General features: G+C 40.8%; 1 protein-coding gene and 1 pseudogene across 2 annotated transcripts; one reads left to right on the top strand and one right to left on the bottom strand.

Moving 5' to 3' along the window:
* Positions 1-1140: 1140 nt before the first annotated feature.
* Positions 1141-8077, bottom strand: LOC311010459 (long-chain fatty acid transport protein 2-like; annotated as a pseudogene). Its single transcript, XR_014599264.1, has 7 exons — positions 7463-8077; positions 6715-6924; positions 6504-6623; positions 5925-6019; positions 2141-2239; positions 1446-1640; positions 1141-1233 (listed from the first exon to the last, which is right to left on the bottom strand). The product of XR_014599264.1 is annotated as a long-chain fatty acid transport protein 2-like (transcript).
* Positions 8078-11578: 3501 nt separating this feature from the next.
* Positions 11579-15948, top strand: gatm (glycine amidinotransferase (L-arginine:glycine amidinotransferase)). Its single transcript, XM_084012675.1, has 9 exons — positions 11579-11742; positions 12561-12773; positions 12852-13047; positions 13450-13640; positions 13717-13854; positions 14145-14309; positions 14432-14495; positions 14598-14714; positions 14811-15948. The coding sequence occupies exons 1-9, from the start codon at positions 11674-11676 to the stop codon at positions 14921-14923; spliced, it is 1266 nt and encodes a 421-aa protein (XP_083868801.1). The 5' UTR covers positions 11579-11673; the 3' UTR covers positions 14924-15948.
* Positions 15949-18506: the final 2558 nt, after the last annotated feature.

Below are 18506 nucleotides of genomic sequence, written 5' to 3'. Positions count from 1 at the left end.
GTTCTTCTAGTTGCCGAGTTCGCTTGTGCTATGGCTAGCGCAAGTCAATGGTTCTAGTTAGCATGGCATTAAAAACAGTCTTGCCCACTCCACAGTGCACCCAAGGCAAATCAATTAAAACACTAGACTGTCGATGTACATATCTGTGTTGATAGAATAATATTTGAAACAAAACTAACCTTGCATCGCATGAATCATCCATTTTTTGAGGGACTAGCAGCGGAATTTTACTTTGCTCTGTCAGACTCAAAACTCTAAGATGCGCTGCTCGGAATCCAGCCGGTAAATACACACCTGAACACCACCGATTTGTCGCCGATTTGTCGGTCCCCAAGTCCTTTTAACTTCAAGGCAGAGTCTTAGTAACTATTACTTTATTTAATGAAAATTAAAATAAGATTAAATTAAGATTCTGTCAAATGAATGCCGTGTGCACCATCAAATTCATCTTTTGTATAAAAAAGTTAACTTTTTAAATATTTATTTTCATTTCAATCTGTGGCACAGGACTTTATGCAGCTTACAGGGGAGTCAATCAGTTCAAGACAATTTAGACTATGGAAAAATAATAAATGATATCAGAGCTGATCATATAAGCTATAGCAATAAAGTGAGCTGTTGTCTGATACACTGAATTGCAAAGGTTAACAGAAAAAAGGGCTTTGAATTACTGTAAACACATGTCTGTATTCTGCTGCTATCTAGTGGTGGTAACTACACATAGCAGGGAAAGTTTAGTCAACTATAAAATGCCTTTATCTTCATGGTTAGCTGGTATTTGATTTGTTTCCTCGGCTCTGCACTTTAACAATGTTTTGATTTCCTAACATAAATCTCTTTACTTTTTACAATGTATGATTTTGATCAGTACTTTATTGGAGTATTTCCATTATCTGTTACTTTATACTTCTACTCCACCTCACTGGAGAGGTATATTTTAAATACTGTTTACTGAGGCCTGTATTTCCAATTTAGTCTTTGTCATGTATTTGATTTTGATTGTTCATCATTGTAAATACTCTATTTGTCAACTTAAAAATAATGCAATTATTGAGAAGTGATACGATTTTGAAACATTTGACATCTAAGTGATTTTGCAGAAGGGTGTACTCACTTGTATTGGTGTATACTGTAAGTTTGCTAATTACCTTTGGGCGACTCCAGACAAAGGCCATCTCGAATCGGTTCATCCCACTCCGTGTTGTACTTAATCAGAGTGAAGGGAAAGAGTTTCTACATGGGGTAAAGAAGTAAAGACATGAGTGTAGGATGTGCCCAATGCATCTTTGTACCAACAATAGAATAAAACGGATTATTCCCATAGCATTTATTGGGCATTCTTATATTCTAATATATGCAATCCAACAAATATACTATAATGACTTTTAAATATGTAATTGACAACAGGAACAATGTTGACAAAAATTATTTTAATTCATTCTTACCTGATGAAAATAGTTAACTCGTCCAATAGCTCCAATTTTCCCTGCGTAGTTGACAAAACCCACATTTCCCTCTGTGGAGGCGTAAAACTCTCAGACCTGAATGTTCCCGAATCTCTTGAGAAACTCTCTCCATACCTCTGCTCTGACACCGTTGCCTATGGCCAGTCTCACTTTATGGTCCTTGTCATTTTCTCTCTGTATCACATAAAAGGTAATGTACGTTAAGCATTTTATACTACAGAAACACATGATTTGATACCTAATTTCGAGTCACAGAAGTAAAATCCATTGACTGTGAAAACATCATAAAACACAGAGGAAATAGTTGTAATGTAACTCATCAGGGGTGAAAGCTGCTGAAGATTTATGATTATTTTTTAAATATCTTTACTGTTCATGTAAGCATAAGGAAAGTGTAAAGATCACATTCTTCTGTACTAATTAACTGTTTATGGAGATTACAGTCCTAATATAACAGTAAAATGACAACCAAACATGTGACAGTTTTATCATGTAGAGCTCATATTCTATACAGCACTGCAACATTGTAACATTTCTTGCAATAATAAACTGCAGTTGTAGATTACATTAGATACACTGTATATATAAATAACAGCACGGTAAATAACAGTTTCTTCTAAGCTGTAGCTGTACCGGTAGTTTGTTGTAATTTAACAGGGTTTCAGTGAACTCACCTTTAAACTTATGTAATTAATGTGATGTCCACTGTAGTAAATGTGACCGGAAAGTCGACTAGTAAAAGGTAATTTGGTTGCCAAGTTACTTGATATGGTCTTCCGAAGATAAGGTCAGCATCTATTCCTAGTGGTGACCAGATACAGACAAACCACCTCCTCGGACTCGAACGGGGTCACGCAGTAAATTGAGACTGCACTTCATGTGATGCAATGGGATACTCTGAATGGCCATACATGTATGTACAATGAGTACAGTACTCCTAAATGAAGCAGACGGATCTTTGAGAGATCAGCAAAAGTATGCAGTGTTTAAACGTGTCTATTTATCACATCAGCAATGATATTAACGTGCAGCCATTTTCATTGGTGCCGTTGAAAACCCCTACAGATAATGACGCAGGAGGCTGGAACCTGATATTTGAGATTTAACGATTTCTATTTTTGTAAACCAGCTATGCTGCTCTGTGGGAATGTACTGATTTGGAAAGTTATCTCTGCCGAGCTCTGTCCCAGCAGCAGCTAGCTGCAGCCGGTTCACAGCACACTGTCTCAGCAGCTGCCTCCAACGGAAAGGCATTTTTACACTGGCGAAGATGGCACAGAGAAGGCGTGGCTCCCGCACACCCACGCCAAAGACCTTATGTGATGTTGTTTGACTCCCAATACCTCTAGTAATTGAGATACTGCCAGTCAGTGAAGAGATAAAGGTTAAGAAATAGGGCATGGCCTATATATCAGTCAACATGATATTTTGGATGAGGTACGACTGTTTACTCATGACATCATTCGTCAAGACCACAGAGGACTAAAACTGCAAATCCCTTAAATCGTACAATTACATTCTGTCCAAAAATAACTTTCCTTGAAGGCATTTTCTATTGAAATGTCCCCACCGCCCCAGATGAAGAGGGAGGGCGACCTTTACTTCCTGCCAGCCCCAAAGTAACGCCACTGGTTTGTGTTTCAGTTGAGTTTGAACTGTCACATGATCGAGACACTGCAGCAGAGCTTTTGTTAAATTCCCAGTCGGCAACATTTTTTTTTTTTTATCATATTCACTGAAGCCACCACTACGCTCCAATAGAACAACGTAAATCATCCGGTTTATCCGGTTTAGAGAAAAAAACGTGCCTCTACGTTCACGTAGAGCCTGTTGTTTGTTTTGCAAAAATCAATTGGACCGGATCATCCTGTCCAATCAGCACGCAGGGCTGCGTTTGTGCAGACACAGAGCCCCTCCCCGCTCGGGTCGTTCCACTATCACAGGGGGGAGGCGGAGGGAAGTAGCAACAAGCTTCCAATTCCTCGTTAAAAACCGAAACGAGGAGGTCCAAAACAACCAAGGAAAAGAAAACACTGGTGGAAAAGAAGGAAAAAAAGAAAGACGGTGCCCGTGATAAAACCAGAGTCAACATCGGACCCGCGTTTCAAAGGTAGCGTGATCTAAGGGATTTTAAAGGGCACGAAGTCGAGGGGGAGGAGCTCGGTGCTCGTGGGGGAGGAGCCTGAGAGTTGTAAACATTCAAATTCTGAGTGCCCTCCATCCGCCGGACTTGCCGACTGGGACTTTAATGTCTGTACATTTCATTACCCCTTTGTCCGTCTAATTCTGTCACCCGTTTCTACGATGTCACACTGACAAAGTGAAAAAATAATCAGTTTACCTTTGGTGTAGTGCAGAGGTAACCCATTTATTTATTTATTTATTTATTTATTTATTTCGGGCATGTCAGTTAAATCATCATCATCACACTTTGTTCAAATAATACAATACACATGGCCGAAAGGGAAAGCGGGAGAAGCCAAGGCTTATCTAGTCCCATTACATCATACCTGACAAATCGCACCTTTCAGGTCACATGGAATGGCTCTATGTCCAAACCCTGTTCTCTCGACACGGGTGTCCCTCAAGGCTCAGTATTAGGACCGCTTCTGTTCTCACTATACACCAGATCACTAGGTTCTGTTATTACATCGCATGGATTCTCCTACCATTGCTACGCAGATGACACCCAGCTGTTCCTCTCTTTTCCCCCGTCCTCTGACACTCACATTGCAACTCGCATCTCGGACTGTCTGGCTGACATCTCTGTCTGGACAACTGCACATCACCTCAAGCTTAACCTGAATAAAACCGAACTCCTCTTCATCCCAGGGAAAGACTGCCCTCGCATGGACCTGTCGGTCACTGTCGAGGGCATCACAGTATTGCCGTCGTCAACTGCGAGGAACCTGGGTGTAATCCTCGATGACCAACTATCCTGCACCCCCAACATCACTGCTGTGGCCCGATCCTGCAGATTTGCCCTCTACAACATCCGCAGGATTCGGACCTTCCTCACAAAGGATGCAACGCAACTCTTGGTCCAAGCACTGGTCATCTCCCGCCTTGACTACTGCAACTCTCTCCTGGCCGGACTCCCGGCCTCTGCGATTAAACCATTGCAGCGTATCCAGAACGCTGCAGCACGCCTTATCTTCAATCTACCCAAATTCTCCCATGTGACCCCCCTCCTCCGTGACCTCCACTGGCTCCCTGTTGCAGCACGCATCCAATTCAAGACGATGACACTGGCCTTCAGGGCCATCAATGGAACGGCACCCATCTACCTTCAAACACTGGTCAAACCTCATGCCCCGAAGCGAGCACTTCGCTCCTCTACTTCAGCTGGCCGGCTGGTACCACCATCGCTGAAATCAAACAAATGTCGCTCAGCAAAGTCCAGACTCCCGACTAATGTCAGGACAGCTGAGTCATTTGCCATTTTCCGAAAAAGGCTCAAGACTCACCTGTTCAGACTTCACCTCGACTAGCATGACCCACTAACACCCCCCCCCCCCCCCCCCCCCAAAAAAAAAAAAAAAAAAAAAAAAAACCTTACCTATAGCACTCTGATCGTAGCACTGTTGCTCTTGAACTACTAGTTTACTCAGATGAGGACCTAACACTTGTTCTATTTTTAGCTCTTACTTTATCGGCAATGATTCGTTGTGGTTTCCTTGTTTCCTTCTTTTGACAAATGTACTTATTGTAAGTCGCTTTGGACAAAAGCGTCTGCTAAATGACCTAAATGTAAATGTAAATGTCCCGCCCCCATTACCCACAGGATAAAATCGTCATCATAATATTATCTTATCTTTAGCATTTTCCATTTGACATAACATTTTCTTTTACTTGTGACATTTGACATAACATGTTACAGCAGTAGGTGGTACAGAGAGCTGTACTCCCTGCTACGTACAACTGACATCGTACCATACAAGCTTCTCAGGTTCAACTTATTGTTTGGGTACAGAATGTTCATTAGTTATGCTCCCATCCCGACACAACACCATGTCTGCTGATTCGTGCCTCAGACCTTTTTCAACTCTCATGCAATAATCTGTACCGGTCAACGGTTGAATTTACATACTTTTTCTTGAAGACACTTAGTGTTGCTGATTTTTTGACTTGTTCTTCTAACACATTCCATTGTCTAACACCTGTGACCGATAAGTAAAAGGATTTTAACGTAGTTCGTACCTTCCTTTGACTGAAAAACATGTTCCCTCTAAGATTGTGTCTCTCCTCTCTTTCTAGGAAGAGTATTTGCAGGTTGTGAGGGAGGCTTTTTCTAGCAGCCTTGTACATCATTTGTACTGTGCGATAGTTTATTAAGTCATAGTTTGAGTATTCTTGATTCGATAAATAACTGATTAGTGTGTGCCCTGTAGTTGGCATAGTGTAAGATTCTCAAAGCTCTTTTTTGGAGAATTAACAAGGGCTGTGTGGAGCCTTCACCTCTCCTATGTACTGCACAACAGTCAGACTGTGTTTCCTGCAGTCGTCCCAGAACCGAGAAGCAGAGAACTTCCTCTTCAGAATGATAGTTGACCCTTCACAATAAGACAACAAAAAGAAAATTCCATGATGAGCTTACATAGAAATGTGCTTCAGGAGGATCAGATTAATTTCTAAACATGATAAAAAAATATGTGATGCCCATTTAAACAAAGACAGAATGCATATTGGGGATATATTTTTTAAATGACTGACTAATACATTTCAGGTGTATTAGATCTGCAAACATCACTATTGTATTAATGGTAACAATCCTAGTTAATTCTACATTATATTTTAACTTGAATTATTGAACACTTATGCCAACAATATTAAACTGTATGCCATTGAACTGTGTGTACTGCGCAACAGGACAGTTATTGTTCTGGTGTTGGATATCTCCTTATATCTGTGTAGCTGCAGGCTGCTTACCCAGACATATAATAGCGATGTGAACTTTAGCCTATTTAGAAAAAACAGTTAGAAAGTAGAGGTAAGCTGTTTTTGTTTCACCCAGCTCTGTTCAGATTCCTGGTTCACAGCGACAAAAGACTCTTTCATTGAGTTTAGCACAGGGCCAGGAAAGGAGGAGGAGGAGCAGGGGCACCAGCTCAGTTCGGTTTAGCATTTTGCAGCAACCAGCCTCATGTTTATGTAGACCTGAAATACAACAAGACACAAACACCTTGACAGCCGAAGAAACTGACGTGTTGCCGTGGGAACGGATTATCACGTGAAACTGAAAGACTACCTGTAGTTCCGGAGGTGTAAATATAAACTGCAGGACTTTTGAACGTGACGTGTGATCTGAGAGATCGAGGGAGCGGTGTGTCCGCTGCCTCGTCCACTTTATCAGAGAAGCTCTCCATCCCAGGTGTGTTGCAGTGTTGGGTCATCAGGAGGACGGAGACGCCCTGCTCCGTCAGTGAAGGCAACACGTCCTCCACTGCTTCCTTCAGCTCTGGAAAGAGACGTACACACCAATCATGACCGACTCCATCACCAATATGTAGATACTGGCCCATTGTTGGCAATGAAATGTGAAGCTTTACAGAAAACACAAGTAATGTTAAAGTCAGCCTAATAAAATACAATTTACATAACTCATCTGTTAGTAGCTGTTCCAGTAACAAGAAAGAGTCTTGAGATGCTCTATATCATCTCTACGAAAACCCTTATTATTAACATGAGCTTGAAATTTAAACTTCAATCGGATATAAAATCAGTTTACATTGAAATGGTTGCATTCAGATGAAATGTGTGTAGCGGTCACTGTGATGGAAATACTTCCCCAAAAGTTTGAAAACTGAAAAAGAAGAAAAATAACTGTACAAAATACTTTAATCATTTGTTTGCTGTACTATTTCAAAACAACCTTTACGCATGACCGAGGTCAAAGTAACTGAAACCGGAAACCATCATTACGTTTGACAGCAACATGCAATCTTAATGGCTTAACTGCTTTTTGCAGGTGTGTCTGGTTTGCTGTGAGCTCCTACCTGAGGCCGCTATCAACACTTTGGCCTTGCAGCAGTTGAAGCAGTGCAGCAGAGACTTGGCCCGGATGTTGTGATTGAGCAGAGCCACGGGAGAGCCCAGTTTGGCCAGGGCCAGCCAGGTGAACAGGAAGGCGGGCTCGTTCCCCATGAAAAGCGCCACGGTGTCCCCGGCTTCATACCCGGGCTGAGCCAGCAGCGCGTTGGCTGCTTTGCTGCTCCAAGAACCGGTCCAAGACAAAGAAGGACGGTCTCCTTCTGCGCCACGACACAAACTTCAATAAAATCCGCATCAGATCCCCGAAATACACAATATCCATCCAAAGATAAGGGGACACAGTTCTGAGTGCGAACGGTATGACGAGGAGGACGCCTACTTAAAGAACAGAAATCAAATACACCTCCATCGTGTTTTCTCCTTTAAAAGCCACGAGAACTGTAAAAAAAAAAAAAAAAAAGTGCAGCCAGGGTCTGCAAAATGGGGAATGTTGTGCCAATAAGGATTGTGTTGAGTGGGGCGGGGCATTTTCTCCCAAAAAAAGTAGGTTAAGATCATGGAAAAGGTCAAATGCTTGAATAATCTGGAATACAGATGATTGGAGGGATTATCGCTCAGAAGCAACATTCCACTATTTTCAACACTAAAAAGGGCCACAAGACAAATGGATCAACATGAAACAAGTTCTGCTTCACACATGTGGAACAACTCAGATGTTTACCTTTGCGCCCTCCCCTTGGGGCACACAATTTTACAACATAAACATGAATTTACATTTTGCCGATATATTCATTCCCTGTCTATAAATCAACCAATCTTTTTTAACTATTAATATTCAATAAACCACCAAACATTTGAATCCCCACTGTCAGCCTTGACAGTCTTCTTTGACATGAATCAATCAATATTAAATCGCTATCGAATTTACAAACGTCAATTTACAAAAACTTCTAAACATATACAGTATAAAAATACAGTATAAAAAATCAACAACTTGTGAACATATACAATATGAACTTTCTGACATATACTATGCAACTATTTCACATTTAAACTGTGTACTCGAAGTCAACAAGCTTTCTTTGTAGAGTGCTCACATTTGGATTGATGGCTCCATGCTTCTTCTTCGACGTGGACCCCATCTCTGGGTTAATGCCCAAGAAGCACCTGTAAACAATAAGCAAAGACAACCATGGATATAAGTTACTTCTCTGTGAGGCAAAGCTTCGCGGAGAAAAACAGCTTTGAAATGAGTTAGTTGCTGCAGCTGGAGGCTAATGTTAGCTTGCTTTGACTCTCATGCTAATTCGCGGCAAAAACACCGCATATTCTCGGTCGAATAACTCACACACTATGTCTCCTAACGACATGTGACACCATTAAATTAATACACATGATTTGAGCTTTCCAAAGATAGAAGTAACTTCTCTGTGCTTCGCGGAGAAAAACAGCTTTAAAAATGACTTGGTTGCTGCAGCTGGAGGCTAACGTTAGCTTACTTTAACGTTGACTTTGATGCTAATTCGCGGCAAAAACACCGCGTATTCTCGGTCGAATAACTCACAAACTATGCCTCCTAACGACATGCGGAGACCATTAAACGAATACACATGATTTGAACTTTCCAAAGATATGTTACTTCTCTGTGAGGCAAAGCTTTGCGGAGAAAAACGGCTTTGAAATGACTTAACAGCGAAAAAAGTGGAGCATAAAATGAGTTGAACATCCTCCAGCCTTATTTTAATTAAAACTAAATGCAGTTTATCAGGGGTCTGTGCAGTGAGTGTGAGACATACACATTCCAACCTGTTCACACGCCACATCTAGTATTTCTCACGCAAACAAATAACCGGGATAATTAAAAAAATATTTTCTCTTATTTTATGAAAATAGTTCACCGAAATGTGTTTCTGAAAACATTTTATGCAGTTGCTGAGTCTTTATTTTAGATCAACAACGGTCAGTTTAAAAGATTTTCGAGAGCTTGCGGGAGGCGACGCCCCGTCACTCGCCGCGACGCGAAGCATTGCACGGCTTCTTACATAGACAATGAATGGGAAGCGTGGATACAACACTGCCTGTGGACACGTACCTTCAGCCAAAATCTCACGCTGAACTAAATTACAAAACTTGGGAGCCCTGAGTACAAATCTGTCCTCTGGTCGGAATTGCCATTCTTCTGCATTTTCTTTTCTTTTTCATTGAAAGGGTGATAAGCCCTTACATCTGATCCAGATCAGTCCTCCTGAACTTGGGGGCCAACTCCTCGTTAGCTCCTTTAATGCGTTCTCAGCTGCCGTTATGGACCCTGGATAAAATCGGATAAAAAGTTAAACTGCGCTCAGCCAGTTGGGACCTTTCAATGAGAGATCATTCTCCAGATATTGAAAGGGTGACTAGCCCCTACGTCTAGTCCAGATCAGTCCTCCTGAACTGGGGGCTGTTAAAATAATTACCCGATGGTTTAGAACTGGAGGAAGGAGATCAGAGTCAGCTCAAGGTCCAAACAGGGATTTAATCTTGATCAAGAGGAGAATTCACAGAGCAACATGCTGGTCTGTTACAAGGTGAAGACTCATTGTGCTGTGAGACAAACATGATATTTATCCATCTTCTGTGGGTGTGTTTTCACTCAGTTCACAGGGATGGAAGTCGTAAACTCTGATGTTTATCTAAACCTTGCATGGGTCGCAAACCCCACCTGGGTCATAAACCCTGATAATAGACCCTTTTGGGTACTTAAACGCAAGTAATTTAGTAGGCCTCTACATTCGAATATTATCAGATATTATGTCCTCACCTTTTCAATTCTTTTTCCTTTTGGATTGCTGTCTCAAGGATCTCAGCGCGACCTATGAGATGTGTCGATCTGCATGCCTGCATCAAGGCTCCACGTGGAAAATAAATGCCAGAGGAATTGAAAAGTCTGATTGTGAGACTTCACAAAGATGAATAATGGTAAATGGATCTCATTTATAAAGCGCTTTCGTCCAAAGCGCTTTACAGTAATGACTGACATTCACCCATTCACGCAGACTTTCGACGGCGTAGTCAACCACGCAGGGTGACAGCCAGCTCGTCAGGAGCAATTGGGGTGAGGTGTCTTGCTCAGGAACACCAGGCACTCAATCTTGCGGTTGCAAGCCAACCCGCTCCACCTCCTGAGCTAAACCCCCTAATGATTTCAGTTTTTGAGAGAGTTGCTGCCGCTCTATCAAAGCTTATAGTATAGTTTTTTTCTCTGTCTTGTGTACAGCCATGTAGTCAGTAGATGGAAATATTTATTCATCCTTTCTCTAATTTCACTTATCTTAATTTTACACTGAAATTCTGAATTAAACAAGGAAAGAATTAAAACAGGAGTATACAACATGAGCTTTACATTCAAGCTGAAGGCATCCTCAGTGCGTATATCCTATGAACCCTGGGCATCAGCCAGAGATGTTTTTTTTCCAGAGGGCAGGATATCAGAGGTCACTGAGGTCTCTGGGTTGCGAAACTCTTGTGAGCACAGTCCAGTGGAGCATGTGGTGACACAGCCTGCACAAGGATATCTATTTTTTTTTTGTGTCCACTCATTTTCACCCTTTGCTGTGCTTTTCCAGAGTGTGCTTGGGAATTTTATCAAACAATATGATGCCAATATTATACTGTTGATGTTATTACTATATTACACTACAGTCACATAAGCATTACACAGTAAAGGCAGATGTGTTATTTTTTAATACGTTTTACCAGTGGCCTTCATTTAAAATGAATACAGGAAATATTAATAAGTAAATACATGTAATCACTAAAGAGGCTAAATGTGTGGCTTTTTATGAAGCAAACACAATTCCAGTCATTTAAGTTTATTTATGAAATGCCAATACTTACGTTCCTTATTCATTCAGCACAATTAACTAAGGAGGAGGGCAACACAAAGTTTCTGCACAATGAAATAAATTCTTGATACATTTTCAGATCCTGTCCTTGGAAACGTTTAACACCAAGTAGTCCAGTTGATAAGAATTTGCTGGCGCGTCAGGAATCGTGTTTCAGAAATACTTTTTCTCAAGTCACGTTGCCCCACGACATGAAAGCGACCAATAGTCTAAGAGGCACGTAGGCCCGCCGCTATAAAGCGGGCTGGGCGCTGAGGCGTCTTCATTCGCGAGCAGAGAGGTGGATCCTGCGCTGCCGTTTGGTTACATTACATTGACGCTCATATTGGACAATGCTGCGAGTCAGGTGTCTGAGAGGAGGTAGCAGGGGGGCCGAGGCTGCCCATCTGATCGGAGCAATGGTTGGTATCATGGTGGTGTCGGGCTTATTCGTTTTTCTTCTTTTTTTTTTTCTTCTTTCTCCTCCTTCCTAAAATAGAATAGATAGAACTACAAAAGCACATAAAGCGTGAATAAAGGAAATATGTTTCTTCACTAGCTGAGCAGCTTCTTTCACTCGAGATCAGATTCATTCATTGATTGATTGCTTTGTTTTCTCTGATCGAGTGTTTCAGTTGTCCAGTTGTCTGTGTTGGTCACTGAGTGACAGCGAACAGCTGTTTGCAACAGATGCGCTCCCAGACTCAGTGACACTGGAGCTGCTCCTGAGCCAGCAGATGACCAAAATCTCTCTCTCTCTCTCTCTCTCTCTCTCTCTCTCTCTCTCTCTCTCTCTCTCTCTCTCTCTCTCTCTCTCTCGCTCTCTCTCCCTCTGTACTGTATATGTACCAACACGTGTACTTTAGCACCAAACAAATCAGCCTAGTTACTTTTATCAGCCTATACTGTCTTACTGTGTTTTTATTCGTTTTTTATTCGTTTTCTTCAGACAAGTTATTGATTTTCTTTCACTTCTAATTTCAGTTTTATATCTGGAGATTATATAGAATAACCGACAAACAAACACATAGTTTTGATAGCTAGTTTTTGTATATACATATATATATATATATACATGCAAATTGTTTGTTTTTATCTGAAAATGTAATCTTTTTTTTAAATGTACAAAAGTGTTTCTCAGTAATGTCACAAAATTAACGGAAATGTTTGTGCTGCACAACATTTAAAAAAAGAAAGAAGAAAAGAAGAGAGTCACACTCCTTTTTTCTTCCCTTGGCAGCTGGGCCGGGCGGTGACTGGATGGGTGCAGAGGGCCTTCCAGAGCACTTCCAGTGCAGCAGCTGCACAGCCGCAACGTGCAGCCGAACACGTTACTGAGCCTGTCCTGCAGGAATGTCCCGTGTGCAGCTACAATGAATGGGACCCTCTTGAGGAGGTGATCGTGGGTCGCGCTGAGAACGCCTGTGTGCCTCCCTTCACTGTGGAAGTGAAAGTAAGCTCTAAACCTGTGAAATGAGACATTAGACAATGAGATCAAGTCCAGGTTGTCATATTGTGAACCTCTCCACAGGCTAACACATATGAGAAGTATTGGCCCTTCTACCAGACATACGGGGGCCAGTCTTTTCCTGCGGACCACTTGAAAAAAGCTGTTGCTGAGATTGAGGAAATGTGCAATATTCTACATCACGAGGGCGTCACTGTGAGGAGGCCGGAGCCCCTGGAATGGTTGGATGAATATAAAACTCCAGACTTCACATCATCAGGTAGAGAAATAGACAAAGCAGAGGTATAACTCTCTGATGAGCCTATTAATATATAATTACACTGAATGTTTTAAATGTGTGTGTGAATGAGTAATAATTAAAGTACCAATAATTCGGTACTTTACTCAAGTATCTCCATTTACTGCTACCGTATACCTCTACTCCATCACATTCAAGAGGGAAATATTCTCCTTTTTACTCCCCTCCACTGAACACTTTTACTTTTGATGCTTTGAGTACATTTAACGGATAATACTTTGAATTAAGTCAAAGTTTGAAAGGCTTATAATTCAGTATTTTTATTCTGTAATGCCACTTTTAGTTACACAGTTGATGTGAATATAACAGAAGTCGATGTTTCACATTGTTTTTTGTTGAATATTTTGTGTAATCCAATCACAGGCATGTATGCTGCCATGCCCAGAGACATCCTCCTGGTTGTGGGGAACGAGATCATCGAGGCTCCGATGGCCTGGAGGGCTCGTTTCTTTGAGTACAGAGCTTACAGACCTTTGATCAAGGAGTACTTCAAAAACGGTGCTAAATGGACCACTGCTCCTAAACCCACCATGGCCGATGAGCTGTATGATCAGGTGAGGCCTTATCTTGTGAGATTAGGACGTTAAACGTGTAGACTGAGTGTAAATCATTATTGCGTATGTCTTTCAGGACTACCCCATCCGCACGGTGGAGGACAGACACAAGCTGGCTGCCGAGGGGAAGTTTGTGACCACAGAGCACGAGCCCTGCTTCGATGCCGCCGACTTCATCCGAGCTGGGAGGGACCTGTTTGTCCAGAGGAGTCAAGTATGAATGCTGTTTTACATTTGTGCACATGTCTGCTGTCTGATATGGAGGGGGACTTTCTTAATGCCCCTCAGGTACAAATTCTGAAGTCTATAGTTTCAACGTCTATTGCTGAAATGTCGGCCACGTGGTGAGTGAATGGAGATTAGATAAAGCAACATTAGCCGCTGCTAATCTCTAGATGACTTACAGAGGCCTTTCTCTTTCTGTGTGTGCATGACTCACTCAGAACATATACAGGTGGACAGAAGTTTAAGGGCGACTTCCTCAAACCTCCTGTTGTCTTGCAGGTTACAAATTACATGGGAATTGAGTGGATGCGCCGCCATCTGGCTCCAGACTACAATGTCCACATCATCTCTTTCAAGGACCCCAACCCCATGCACATTGATGCAACTTTTAACATCATCGGTCCGGGGCTGGTGCTGTCGAACCCTGATCGTCCATGTCGCCAGGTACTGTAGGACTGGAAAGGCTGCTTCTCATTTCTCACCATGTCCTGTGCTGCTCTCTTGTGGACTGATATCTTAACTCGGAGCGCTCCTCGTTGACTGCTGCTCTTTGTCCTCGACCTCAGATCGAAATGTTCCAGAAGGCCGGATGGACTATTGTGAAACCTCCGACACCTCTGATGCCTGACGGTGGGTGTTGACCTTCTCTTACAGATAAACAAAACACACATTCTAAGGTTTTTGGTTTAAACCCCCCCCCCCCTCCTCCTTTCTCCCTTTCTCTCCATGCAGGCCATCCACTGTGGATGTCCTCCAAATGGCTGTCCATGAACGTCCTGATGTTGGATGAGAAGCGCGTGATGGTTGACGCCAACGAGGGCACCATTCAGAAAATGTTCGAGAGTCTCGGTGAGTCGTGTTTCTGCATCATTTAAGGTTGATTTCAACAGATGTTCGGACCTTCATTTGTGAAGAAAATACGACATAAATGTGTTTTTGTTGCAGGTATCAAGACCATAAAGGTGAATATTCGCCATGCCAACTCCCTGGGTGGTGGCTTCCACTGCTGGACAACTGATGTCCGCCGCCGCGGTACCCTGCAGTCCTACTTCCACTAGCCTTGCCAGAAATAGGCAGTTTTTATTGAGCTTTGAAGATTAAAGCTTCTGTGTGGAATCTTAATTCCACTATTATTATTGAATCTTTATTGTCAGTCAATTGTGTATGTGCACACTAATCCCAAATCTACGGCAGATTTCTTTAAAAAAGAAGAAGAAAAAGTGTGTTTAGGTGTCACCGCTGCACCAAAGTCAAAGTGGTGACTAGTTTATATTGTTCAAATCTGTAAGAAACAAACATATGTTTTCCTAAATGGGTCTTTATGTCCTAAACTAACATGTAGGAACTGTTTAATTTGACGTTGCTGCATCACAGTGCCTTTGCAAACCGCTTAGTCCATATATATGACATGGACAAGTAATGAAGATAACTTTACTTCGATCAGTAATCTCAATATTAACTGCATTTCTGGCCTGGCTGTTGTGAAGCTGAATGGCTCATACATCTAAGAGTCATGACTTTGAGGACAAGGTACAATTTGGTATGCGAAATTCATCAAACAAGGAGGAGAGAAGCTACTTCCTCATGGACATCATAATCTTTTTTCCAGCATATCTTTTTTATAAAAAAATAATGTATAAAAATTGTTAAGTAGGTCATTAAACAATATAAATTTCTTATCGCTAGTAAATTGTTTTGTATAGATTGATTGAACAGACAAAGTTCTATTTATATTTTTCATACTCTATATTGGATTTCCCGACAATTAGTGTTTTTATATATTTACTTACTAAAGTATGCGGTCCATATCAGATATTGTCTACCTTTTGCCTTTTCTCCTATTGCAAATCTGGGCCAGTTATATGCTACGAGTCATTCTGACTGAACTGATTGGCTGCTTTTTATGTGCAAAGCAAAAATGTGTTAAGAATGAAAGATGTTTTGATGTGAAGATGTTTTATGATTCCTTTGCATATCGGGTAGGTTATAGGCTGTTTAACTCTTCAAGTCTGCCTTGATATTTATTGAAACAATGAATTCAAGGGAAGTGTGGCTCAACAGACAAATGCAAGTGTTGTTTTGTATTGTGCAACATTATTAAATATAAAAAAGAAGTTGTGTGCTTTTGTTATTTGATAATTTGCTATATTTAACATACTTATGTTTGTTAATTGACATAAAAAAAATTGAGATCAAGTATAACAAAATACTTAATTACAAGTAAAAGTCCTGTAGTCCAAAGTTTTACCGAAGTTAAAATCCAGAAGTATTATAAGAATCAATGTACTTCAAGTATCAGATCAGATCGGGTCCTATCATAGTGTCATATTTATCATCTATATTATTGATGCATGACTAATGTGTTAGGATCAGCTTGTCAAGGTGGAGATCATTTTTAACATCTTACCATTAAGCAGTTTTATCTTTAACAATGCATCGTATTTTAGAAGCTGGTCATATTTTTTTTAAATCTGGAACTAGAACTAGAACTAGAACAAATTATTAACTAGAACTAAAGTGATTAAATAAATGTAGTGGAGTAAAATTAATCATGTTTCCCTCTGAAATGTAGTAGAATAGAAGTATAAAGAAGCAAAAATGGAAAAACGTAAGTACAAGTACATCCATATTATACTTAAATACAGCAGTGAAGTAACTATGTACCACACATTAAGCTGAACAGGTCATTGCGGGTGAACTTGATATCTATTCACCTGGTACCAATGGAACCAGTTTACATACTGTAACACCTGTGAACATTAGACAGGCTGATGTGTCAGTGGGAGAAATATTGCATCATATTATTATATAAACCAGACGACTGTATATGCACATAAAATATACTGTGAAGATATAAAAAAGTTAACTGATTAATTTATTAATTAGTTAACTTTTTAAAAAAACAGTTAAAAATAATAATTTTTGTTTAACTTCAAGGCAGTGTCTTAGTAACTATTAATTTATTTAATGAACATTTAAATAAGATTAAATTAAGATTCTGTCAAATGAATGCCGTGTGCACCATCAAATTCATCTTTTGGATAAAAAAGTTAACTTTTTTTTAATTTATTTTCATTTCAATCTGTGGCACAGGACTTTATGCAGCTTACAGGGGAGTCAATCAGAGTCAATCAGTTCAAGGCCTTGCCTTACAGGGGAGTCAATCAGTTCAAGGCCTTGCCTTACAGGGGAGTCAATCAGTTCAAGACAATTTAGACTATGGAAAAATAATAAATGATATCAGAGCTGATCACATAAGCTATAGCAATAAAGTGAGCTGTTGTCTGATACACTGAATTGCAAAGGTTAACAAAAAAAAGGGCTTTGAATTACTGTAAACAGATGTCTGTATTCTGCTGCTATCTAGTGGTGGTAACTACACACAGCAGGGAAAGTTTAGTCAACTATAAAATGCCTTTATCTTCATGGTTAGCTGGTATTTGATTTGTTTTCTCGGCTCTGCACTTTAGCAATGTTTTGATTTTCTAACATAAATCTCTTTACTTTTTTACAATGTAGTTTGATCAGTACTTTATTGGAGTATTTCCATTATATGTTACTTTATACTTCTACTCCACCTCACTGGAGAGGTATTTTTAATACTGTTTACTCCACATATTTATTTGTTAACTTTAGAATAATTGCAAATTCAATAACACAAGTTACAATCAACAAATTAAATATGATGTATAAGTTAAGATAAGGGAAATCCACAAGCTAGCATTATATAGTTAAAGCTCCACCTTTAAACAGATTTCAATATAATATATAATGTTCAATATTTATAATCCAGTGGTTATTCTATAACGGACATCCCGCATGCTAAGTAGGCTACTTTGTACACTTTTTGTACTTTAAGTGCATTTTGACGCTACTTTTACTCAAAAAAAGTTACGCGTAACTCAAATTTTGCATGCAGGACTTTTACTTGTATCTGAGTACTTTAACACTATACTTTTACTTAGATCTTAGTATTTCTTCCACCACTGCTGATTTGTGAACAACCACTGGAGGATTGATCCAGTTCAAACAACAGTCTGTATCCATATTTCCTCAGCCTGATTAAGCTTTTTCAGACCCCGCTGTGACAACATTCAACGTGGACCTTTACAGTCGGCTGCCAGCAGACACATCCTGGTTATGTGCGTCTCCCTGACATTCGACACAAGCATGCCGCCCATTTGACTGCTTGTCACAATGAGGCTGGGATCAGGCACTACGGGCTGAACGCTATCAGGCTACGGCTGCGGCCTGTGACGAGGCCTGCTGGCCACCTCCTGCACTGATAAATCACTATGAGAATCCCCCTCCGCATTAAAGGTGACCGTGTGTCAGTGACACGTTCACTAGGAGCCAGGTCGCTTCTCCTCACAGCTGTTCAGTCGCACCTCTTTTTTTCCCCCTGCTTCCATGTCAGCCTAGTCTTCTGCAGATGGATTGCTTGTTTGTACAGCTGCCTAATTACGCAATACTGCAGCTGCCTCAACAACTGCCTCTAAACAGAGGGATTGATTGGGATCTGGTAATGATTAGGCTTCAATGTCTGCGGGAAAACAACAGTCATTCTCTCATGTTCGCTCGACTATTGGAGACTTAATAGTCTGAATTAAGTCTAGAACAGTGAGCCAGAGGGGATCCACA

Source organism: Eutrigla gurnardus, assembly GCF_963514095.1.
Source record: "Eutrigla gurnardus genome assembly, chromosome: 1".
Lineage (NCBI taxonomy): Eukaryota > Metazoa > Chordata > Actinopteri > Perciformes > Triglidae > Eutrigla > Eutrigla gurnardus.
Note: the sequence above shows the minus strand (reverse complement) of the source record. Positions and strands in the feature narration are given on the sequence as shown.